A 10,073-nucleotide genomic window follows, 5' to 3' on the forward strand; every position below is an offset into this window, starting at 1 on the left:
TACTACAGTATCACAATATATCGTATCGTTGACCCTGTATCGTATCAACAGAATCTCGACAACACACTCTTTTTCTTAAAAGTATTTTGCAGTTGTTTCTTTATTTCACGGAGAACTAGCATCTTATCTTTTGTTATTGTTTTTGTTCATTGTGTATTTACTGCACAGGAACTCATCAGTGGTCAGTGTCTGTGGAACAGTCCACATCGAGATGTTGCCACCAGCAGAGTCCAGGTTCTCCAGGATCACCTTGGATTCTTTTCCACCTCTTTCAAAATCCTCCTGGCCAGCACAGGTGTCAGCTCTGACTTCCCTCCATGAGATGTTGCACAGTGTGGAACCTCTTGCATGTTTGATATCATCATTTTTAAAGATATTTTCTCTCAGGATGTGAAGGTTTGACTCGTCAGAAGAAGGAAACACACCAGTCTGACCATGAACCATGTTTATTAAGAAGATTTACTGAAGTTGATGAAGACATTCTCGTCACCATCAGTTATAAGATGATTAAATCCACACGTGAATCACAAACAAACAACAAAGTTCTCAGACCTTCATCAAAACATTGAGGCTTCATGTGATGATGTCACTCCTGGAGACACACACTCACGCTGTCGTCTACTTCAGCTTCACAAACTCACACGAGGACTCAACCCAGACTCCAGCATGTAGAGGCTGAGTGAACCTGGTCTGGTGCATGTGGAGGAGAGTCATGGTCTCAGAGACGCTGTAGAAGCACAGAAGACCTGCAGAGTGATCCAGGAACACCCCGACTGTGGAGGGTTTTATGTTAGAGACTGTAGTTTTCATTTTGTTGTGTCTGAATGAACAACCAGAGATTTCACAATGTAAACTCCAAGATTCATCATTATTTCCAAAACAACTTTCTACTCCTGATCTGCTGATGTTCTTGTATGAAACTGCTACTTGAGCATCTCCTTCTGTTATCTTCACCTCCCAGTAACAACGTCCAGTCAGAGACTCTTCACTCAAGACCTGCCACATATTAATGAATCGGTCTGGATGATCAGGACGAGGCTGATCTTTTCCCATGTTTGTCACTTTCCTGTTTCCTTCAGACAACATCAACCATGATTCTGCAGTGTTTGGATCCAGAGTGATGTCCTGTGAGTATGTGAGGAACCAGTCTCTGGTCCTGCTCTCTGGATCAAACATCAGAAGTATGTTGGACCACGTGTCTCTCAGAAGGTCCTGGACTTGGTCTCTGCAGGCTGACACGACTGCTGTTACTTCCTCAAAGCGGCTTCGAGTTTGCTGAAGGGTCGTGATGGAGAACGTGTCTTCACTGACCTCTGAGGGTGAGGTTGTGTCTTCACTGATGTCTGAGAGTGAGGTCGTGTCTTCACTGACCTCTGAGAGTGAGGTCAAGGTCTGCAGGAAGACGGTGTGACTCTCTGTGAGTGACAGCTGCTGCAGCTCAGCATCTTTCTTCTTCAGCTCAGAGATCTCCTGCTCCAGCTGCTCCTGAAGTCCTTGGACTCGACCGTCTTCAGTCTCCGTCTGAGATCTGATCTGCTTCTCCACATCAGACATTCTTCTCTGGAGGATCTGGATCATCTGGCCGAGGGTCTCCTGAGTGGTCTTCACTGCTTTATCACCAGAGCCTTTGATGTTCTTTCTCTTCCGCTTGAGCAGCTTCACTTCCTTCTCTCTCTTCTGGATTCTCTGCTGGATCCTTCCTCGACTCTGATCCACATCCTTCTCTCGCTCCTTCCTCTCTGCTGTGGTTGAGACGATGTCATGATCTTTGTGTTGGTCCACAGCACAGAGAGAACAGATGAGCTGCTGATCAGAACGACAGAACATCTTCTTCTCCTCCTGGTGTTCAGAGCAGATCATCTCCTGGAGCTGCATGGACGACTGGACCAGCTTGTGTCTCCTGTAGGCCGGAACTTCTTGATGAGGCTGAAGATGTTCCTCACAGTAGGAGACCAGACACACCAGACAGGACTTCACAGCTTTCATCTTCCTCCCAGTGCAGACGTCACAGACCACATCTTCAGGTCCAGCAGAGCAGACGTCCTTAGCTGCTCCAGTCTTCTTCCGCTCCTCCACTAACTCTGCTAACACAGTGTTCTTCTGCAGGAGAGGTCTCTCTCTGAAGCTCTGTCTGCACAGAGGACACTGGTAGATGTTCTTGACCTGCCAGTGACCTTCAACACAGACCTTACAGTAGTTGTGTCCACAGGGAAGAGTGACTGGATCCTTCAGTAGATCCAGACAGATGGAACAAGACAACAGGTCAACTCTAGTCGTCTCCATGTCTGCGACTGAAACACTCCCTTCACAGTTCAACACTTTTATACTCTCATGACGCTGCCACAATGTGATCCTACCTGCTGACTCACTTATTATCAAACTTCCTTGAAATCACGTGTTGATTCTGGACATTGACCTGGACACACCTCGATTCTTGCTGACGCACACAAACTCACAAATATCTCTTCAAATTAATGAACAAATAAAAGACTAAATCATCATGTGCATGATTCAAATACAATTGAGAACGAATTTAAACAAGAAAAAAAAGACAAATGGCGGATAAAGGACACATAAGAAGAGACAAGACTTTAGAGAAGGATTTGTTTGGAATCAAAGGATGTAAAAAAGAAGTAGAGGATGAAAACATGTCACCAGGAAAAGAAGGAAAGAAGCACTGATCAAAGGATGAGATACTAAAAGATTAAGGTAAAGTAAAATAGAATGATTGAAAGAGGAGGAAGATGCTGGAGAGAGTTATACATGAGAAGAAGAATAAAAGTATAAACATAGTTAAAGATGAAAAGATTAGAGAATAGAATGAAAGGGTGAAAACATGGGAAGAGCAAAAAAAGTTAAACATGGTAAAACAAATGGATTTAAAAAGACTGAATGAAAGATAAAATAAAAGATGGATGCAAGGATGAAAACATGGTGAGATCTTCGGACTAAATGACGTTAAAGAAAAGGATAAAGAAGGAGTGAAAGGTAGAATTTTGCTGAAAAAAAAAGTACAAGCATGTAGGAAGTCTAAACAAAATAAAGTATTACTTATACTGAGAAGAGATTGAACAGATGGATGTGTCGAAAGAGAGGGATGAAATATAAAATGAAAGGGCTACAAGATGAAAGGATGAGACTTAAAAAAAAAAAAAAAGACTCCAAGGCTGGATGAAGATTTAATGAACATTCGTCATCACTTCATCCATGGGAATAAAAGTCCTCTCCGTGTCCTCTGGGGGGCGCCAGACACGCCATTCTAAAGAAGCAGTGTTTGTGTTCGACGGACTTTAAAAAGATCCAAAAACGTTTAAACGAGACGTTCTTGCTGTGGTGGAGCGAGAGGTCGGTTCTGTGTGTGACGTTTAGAGTCGGACCTCTTATCTCGTGCAGGTGGATCATATATCACAGTTCATGGTAGTCCAGTTACGGGCTCCTGGCTCTCACTCAGACCAGAGGGGCTTTTGTGACCCGGAATCTGACGGGAAGGCCAAGAATCCGACTCTCCTCCCAGACTGGATCCTTCAGTCCTCGACGAGGCCCAGCGAGTCGTGATGTGGAATTCATAACAAATATTACATAACAAAGCTGACGGTGAAGCAGTCATGTGACCCAGCAGCTACACTTTTTCTTTTAAATCACACATTTGTCAAGATTTACTTTCTAATCCTGAGTTTGAGTCTCGAGCAGTCATTATAAATGTGAAACCTTTGTTAACCCGGTTTTAAACTTGATTTTAATGACAGTGATTGTGTTTCAAGTCTTTCTCTACATGTCAGCGAGTAGTTACAGGAACCATACGGCGGTTGAAACCCACTAAAACCATAAAAAAATAATAATAATAATAAAACAGTTCCCTTATTATTCCTTCACGAGTAAGTGAACTGTGATGGTGCCACCTAGTGGCGAAACGAGCAATTGACAAGATAATAACCCACTTCGAACACCCATGGATGTTCAATTTGATAATAACCTGAGGTGATAACGTGTGTCACGAGCAGAGAGGTCGGTGTTCAAGTGTGAGACAGACCAGGTCTACCGTTGAACTTGTCTTTGTCGATGCCCTTGTGTTCGGGAACATGTCTGAAGGTGCAGGCCTCGCGTGTGCAGCCCACCGTCCTCCAGAAGAAACACTCTCTCTTGTACCTGACAAAGGACAGTGAATTTATAAAAAAAAAGAAAAAAGTATTTCAGAATAGTTCCCTTAAAACAAAACTGATGAAAACAATAGTACTTTTTATTTTAACTACTACAAGTCGAGGCATTGGCTCAGCTCTTCTTTTTTTCCTCCCTCGTCAAAATCACAAGAAAAGCAGTTAAAAATAAATCTAATCTAGTTAATCTCCTCACCCTGGGACGGTGAGGTTAAAGTCAGCGAAGATTCTGGTTCTTTTGTCACAGTGTTGCACAGACAGAGCAGATCCTTCCAGAACTGTTCCCTGTGGACCAAAAAAACTTTACTTTAAAATCAAACCACATGAGGTTTTTGTTTCACCCAAATGTTGCCATTTTTAAATACAATTATGAATGTTTTTAAACATTTTTTTTCACTAATCGTTTGTGAAAAATATATTAAGAGATATTTACTAAAAATACAACTTTTCGGCTCGATTTTTTTATCAATGGAATATTTAAAATGGTATTAAATTAAACTTTTTTTTTTTTTTTTTTTTTTTAATAAATCAAATCAAACCCTGTCTTAATTGTGTAATATAGATAATACAGGACGAGATATACGTTATGTATTTTATGGATATCTGTAGGTTTTTTCTTGCTACAAACTGAAGAATAATTAAAGAGGTAAGAAAAAAAAAACCTTTTTACTTCTTGTTTGTATTTTTTCTTTTGTGATCAATCAAGTTATATGCGTTTTAAAAATCCATAGAACAGAGAGTACACACATGTAGTTGAACGGCTTTGTCACAGTCTTCCTTCTGCTTGTAGATGACAAAAGCACTCTGGCTGTCGAGCAACATCTTGATGCTGAAGACTGACCCGACTCTTGTGGGGGCGAAAAAAACAGACTTTTAATCTTTTTTTTTAATAAATTCAAACTGTCAAGACAAACGTACCCGTTGAACAGCTTGTAAAGTGCAGCGTAAGTCACTGAAGAAGCGATCGATGCGACGAGAACGGAGGGAAGATCCCTGAACACAAACAGAGGTTTTAAAAAAAAAAGAAGAATAGTGACAGATAAAGAAAATAACGCGATCATCAGAACCTACGGTTTCACAGCATTCTTTGGTCTCAGAGGCACATTTTTAACTTGTACTTTCGCCAGAGTTTCCTTGTGATCGTCAGGCTCTTTGAGTTGTGCTGCTTTTGGACGATGAGGCTGATGAACGATCCAGTCGTCGTCTTCCTCCTCGGACTGATCTACGATCCAAGTGAACGTTTGAACTAAAACCCAAAGTCGAGATGAAGAAAAACGTACAAACCTTCTGGAAGATTCCCGCCGAACAGAGACTGAAGAGCTTCCTCCAGTGTCGGGTGAGACCTCAAGGCTTCGCTGCTCTGCTCCTGAGTGAAGCCCATCTCCTAAAAAGATCAGATCACACCTCAGATGTCAAGTTCCTTGAAATGATCATCATGACAGTGTTTCCCACCATGAGATGAAGCGTTTGCGCTCGCTCGAGCTCTTTTCTTGCGTCTGCACTTGAACTGTCCAGATTTAAAAGCTCCTGAAAGACCAGCGTGGCATCATAGTATCTCTGCGGGAGACAGAAGTGAATCTTTATGAGCGTCTTTGTTGCTTTTTACCAGTTGAGGAACTTTATAGAGAAAATATGTTTTGGTGAAAAAAATATACATACAAGGGTCTATGTTAAGAAAAAAACATTTTTACTGCAGATAATCCACTGACCCACAGCTCTTTTCTAAGCTTTTTTTTTTTTTTTAAAAGTCTAAATTATTCAAGGTCAACTAATGTCAGACTCCAACTCTCCTGACTGGCATGTTTCAAATGTTGAATCTTCTTCTCCAAGATGCAGTAAGTCCCTCATCATGTCCATGTTTTCAACTTTAATTAAGTTGCTCTGAAATCTGGGCGAACGTGAGGTTACGAGAGTCCATTATGACGTAATAATAGTAAGTAAGTAAGTAGTTTTTATTTGTATAGCGCTTTTTTTAGACCAGGGTCACAAAGCGCTTAAACAATCAGAACAATATTCAATAAAGTATATATTTTAAAGATCAAGAGAAAACTGATAACACAACAGGAGTTCTAGAAAATCAAGGAAAAGCCTGAACAAATAAAAAAACGTTTTAAGATGTTTCTTTAAGGAGTCAGTAGATCCATCAAGCGCAAAGAGAGAGGAAGATTGTTCCAAAGCTTAGGAGCAACAGTCTGGAAGGATTTCTCTCCTCTGGTCCTGAACCGTGTTCAGGAACCATCAGTAGATTCTGATCCACAGACCTCAGAGCCCGAGCTGTGGTGTAAGGCTGGATCAGATCACTGATGTAAGGAGGAGCCTGACCATGAATAGATCTGAAAGTAAGAACCAGAATTTTAAAGTTGATCCTGAAAGAAACTGGCAGCCAGTGAAGACTTTTAAGGATCGGAGAAATGCGAGTTCTTCTACTAGAGCAGGTCAGAATTCTCGATGCAGAGTTTTGTATCGGCGAGACAGATCCTTCTTGTTAAGACATGAAAACAAACTGTTACAATAGTCCAGACGAGAAGAAACAAACGCATGGATTACAAGCTCCAGATCATGTTCCAACTACATTTTCCTAAGTTCAGAGATTTTTCTCAGTTGAAGGAAACAGTTTCTGGTCAGTTTTCTGCAGTGTTGAACAAGAGACATGTCTTTATCAAATACAACACCCAGGTTTCTCAGGCTCAGTTTGACAGACTGACCTAAGTCACCGAAGTACTGACTCAACCCTGGAACCAAGGCTTCACTCCTCCTGCTGCTGTAATCACAACCCGCTTTGTTTATACAACACGTCTCCTTGGGGTGGAGACTTATTGGATTGATGATGTGCAGGGACAAGCCAACATTTGACCAATCACAGCAGAGTGGGTGTGGTTATGGTAAACAAGATTAAATCTCCAGTGGGCGGGGCTTAAGATCATTTTCTATCATTTCAACGAAAAGATTTTTGTACAAACAGACACTGACGATACCATAGAGTTCAATATATATTTAAGACGCACTTAAATCAACACATCAGATGAAAGTCTCCATTTCCTCAAACAAACACGAACAATCGAGCGGTTCACGGTACCTTCAGCCCGAGGAGAGCTTTCCCTTTCCTGAACAAGCCTTTAATCCAGCTGGGCTCCATGGAGAGAGCGATGTTGGCGTCGGCCAGAGCCCTCTCGTACTGCTGCATCCTCTCCAAACACAAGGAGCGGTTTCCAAATAACCTGAAAGAAAAGAAAAGTTTTCACTCAAACTGTTCCTTCAAAAATCCCGCCTCCCACCATCTCACTTGAACTCAAGCGGGGTGAGTTTGATGGCGTCGGTGAAATATTTCACCGCCAGCTCGTACTGTCCGGTGGCCGCCAGATGATTTCCGGAGGCTGCGGGAGGGTCAGAAACGTCATCGTCTCGTGGAAGTGAACAACATGACAACAAACGTTGTACCTGCGAGCTGAGCGCTTTGTCTGAGGTGCAGCTCTGCTGCCGGAGGTTTCTGTTCCACAAATGAAAGGAACGTGAAGAGATTCTCAGCATAAAATTCTATCATACAATATTCTTTTATTCTTCCAAAATATGGAGGAATTTAAGCTGTTAAAGCAATTCCACAAAAATATTGAACATAAAAACTTTTTTTTCCATTTCATTCAATATAAATGAGACTTAGTTTCTCGGAATGATGGTAAAGCAACAGCACAAGAATCCAAACCTGAGCAACAATTTACCATCACTCACCTCTGCTTCGGTTTCAAGGCTCTTCTCCACCAGATTCTCCACCATTTTGCTTGATTTGTCCGACTTCGTTTCCTCTTTCGTTGCTGCTTCTGCGGGCGTGTTGCTCCTCTTTTGCTCACGCTTCAGTTCGGGCTTCACTCTCTGGGAAATCCAAGAAACTCGGTTGAGAAAAGGGACACGAATTAAAAGTGATCCGACAACTAAAGTCACCTCTTTTCGCCGCGTCGTTGTGGTCCGGCAAACTTCTTCTCCATCATTCTCTTTGTCTTTGTCCTCGTCGTCGTCGTGGTTACGATCCAAAGAAGATTCCGCGGAGTTGTCGGACGTGATGGAATTTCCATCGTCTTCGATTTTCTGCTCGTCGTCTGCTATAGACTGTGATGAAAGCAACGATGACTGTGAGGAGACAGACTAAAACAATCGAGCTCACAGTGAATTCAACAAGGAAACGGAAAGAACAAGAGATGATGGAAGAGTTTTAGACATTGAGTAGTAATTGTTCAACTTTATTTGATGTTTAGATAAATACTAACAGGTAGTTGACTTTAGGATGGAGTGGTTTAAAAATGTCTGATTCAAGAGAAGGAGATGAAGGGAAGGTTAGTAGATGTTGCACCTCAACACTCACAGATGAATTTTCTTGAAGTGCATTTTCCTTCGCCAGACGTTTCTTCTCGTTCTTACGCTGTAAACAAAACCAATGTTTCAGACACTTGTCTAATTCCTCTTGAGTAATTCTCACCTTCTTTTTACTCTTAACCCGAGCAGCTTTTTCTTTTAGCCGTTCCTCCTCTTCTATCAGCTCTTGAGCATTTTTGGCAGCTTCCTGTTTATGGGAAAATAACTTGAATTATATTTTTATATCACTTATAACTATTACTGAGAATATAAAAGCAAAAAAACCTCCGCTGTGACTCCACTTCTTTGTGGCGATTGACGATCGTGGTAAACATGTGAATAGTTGGTTGGAAATGTCCTTGGTAGGCAAGTCCTCCAATCTAAAAGATTAATTAAATTAAAACTAAAATCACAAAAGTATTTAGGTTGTTTAAAATAAAAGTCTCACCCCTGAAGCCATATGCACCCTGAGGGAAGTCAAAACGTCCGTCTTGAAACGTCAAATGCACATTTTCCTAGAGAAGAAAAAGAGTTAAAGTTACTAAATCCTGGAGGTATAATAAAAAAAAATGTATTAGGTATTAAAATTGTTCAGATTTTTTCCCTTTATTTCTTTTTTCCCCATCACACTTATTATCAACTACAGTATAGATTTAATAATGCCAAATCTGGGGATGTTTAGTGAGTTAAAAACATGTATACTTCACGATTGTACTTCTTCTAAAATATATATTTTAATATTTAATCTTTGTTTTAAGAAATATTTCGATAAAATTAAATAAAATACAACGTTTCAAGTTATTAATTACAATGTCAATGGCATAATTCGACTTGTAATCGTTTTGATATTATGGTTTACTTTCTTTAGTTAAAATTATTTGTCAATTTGTCAAAATTCTAAACAATGTTTCCTCTGGTTAAAAGGGAAAACAATGTTTAATTATTTTCCATAATAAATACCTTCCATCTCATTGTGTCAAGTCCAAAGCTTTCGTTCTTTCACTACCGGTTTACAGCTAAACCTGAAACCAAAACCTACCTACACGAGCAGGTTCAGACATTTTACTAATATTACTCACCTGAAAAGTGATTTCCGAGGAAGAGAAAAAGGGTCTTGTCGTTTCTTCATCGAAAGAAAAACAAAAAACTTTTAGTCCGATAAACACCAACTTTACAGTATAAACTCTAAATAAATAAATACAAGCAAGATTATGAATTCAAACTTAAACTGAAACTTACCTTTAACAAACATTTTTTTCAGCGGCATTGTCACGTCGAAGTAGTTTTTCAGTTAAATACAATTGAAAAAAAAGAGGTTTTAACGTTGTTTTTAAACTTAACAACACGGAGCTAAAAAAAAAACAACAGGTAGTTCAGAAGTTACTCTTCCTTGTTTTATACAAGAGTCAGTAGGAAGCGCCACCTATCGACATGGAGGGCAAGTTACGAGTATTTTTCATTATATTCATTTAATCATTTTAAAAATACATGTTGATTCTAGTTATATGTTTCTTGGTATAATAACATTTTCAAACTAAATAAAGTTACTAAATAACATAGAATTGGCAATTACGT

General features: G+C 40.2%; 2 protein-coding genes across 3 annotated transcripts; both read right to left on the minus strand.

Annotated features, from left to right (window-relative positions):
* Window positions 1-531: 531 nt before the first annotated feature.
* On the minus strand, window positions 532-2,283 carry LOC148060529 (tripartite motif-containing protein 16-like). The gene has a single exon (XM_087780421.1). The coding sequence runs from the start codon at window positions 2,281-2,283 to the stop codon at window positions 619-621; it is 1,665 nt and encodes a 554-aa protein (XP_087636547.1). The 3' UTR covers window positions 532-618.
* Window positions 2,284-3,166: 883 nt separating this feature from the next.
* Window positions 3,167-9,876, minus strand: LOC148060530 (uncharacterized). 2 transcript variants are annotated; one of them, XM_087779276.1, is made up of 18 exons: window positions 9,738-9,876; window positions 9,578-9,621; window positions 8,947-9,013; window positions 8,784-8,878; window positions 8,623-8,706; window positions 8,509-8,565; window positions 8,091-8,255; window positions 7,881-8,021; window positions 7,593-7,641; window positions 7,438-7,528; window positions 7,231-7,372; window positions 5,607-5,711; window positions 5,439-5,538; window positions 5,226-5,376; window positions 5,073-5,147; window positions 4,902-5,001; window positions 4,351-4,439; window positions 3,167-4,146 (listed from the first exon to the last, which is right to left on the minus strand). In XM_087779276.1, exons 1-18 carry the CDS (start codon window positions 9,763-9,765, stop codon window positions 4,014-4,016), a joined length of 1,716 nt encoding a protein of 571 aa, XP_087635402.1. In that variant the 5' UTR covers window positions 9,766-9,876; the 3' UTR covers window positions 3,167-4,013. The 2 variants fall into 2 exon arrangements, with proteins under 2 accessions (XP_087635402.1, XP_087635401.1); XM_087779275.1 differs by having other exon boundaries at window positions 8,497-8,565.
* Between the last annotated feature and the right edge of the window lie 197 nt (window positions 9,877-10,073).

The sequence above is a fragment of the Callionymus lyra genome, chromosome 18 (assembly GCF_982586985.1).
Source record: "Callionymus lyra chromosome 18, fCalLyr1.hap1.1, whole genome shotgun sequence".
NCBI classification, from domain to species: domain Eukaryota; kingdom Metazoa; phylum Chordata; class Actinopteri; order Syngnathiformes; family Callionymidae; genus Callionymus; species Callionymus lyra.

Coding starts and splice junctions, on each gene's coding strand:
- LOC148060529 (XM_087780421.1), bottom strand. CDS start 2,283: ATGGAGACGACTAGAGTTGACCTGTTGTCTTGTTCCATCTGTCTGGAT.
- LOC148060530 (XM_087779275.1), bottom strand. CDS start 9,765: ATGCCGCTGAAAAAAATGTTTGTTAAAG. Junction 8,879..8,946: donor GGGTGCATATGGCTTCAGGG/GTGAGACTTTTA, acceptor TTAATCTTTTAG/ATTGGAGGACTTGCCTACCA. Junction 7,373..7,437: donor CTCACCCCGCTTGAGTTCAA/GTGAGATGGTGG, acceptor CTTTTCTTTCAG/GTTATTTGGAAACCGCTCCT.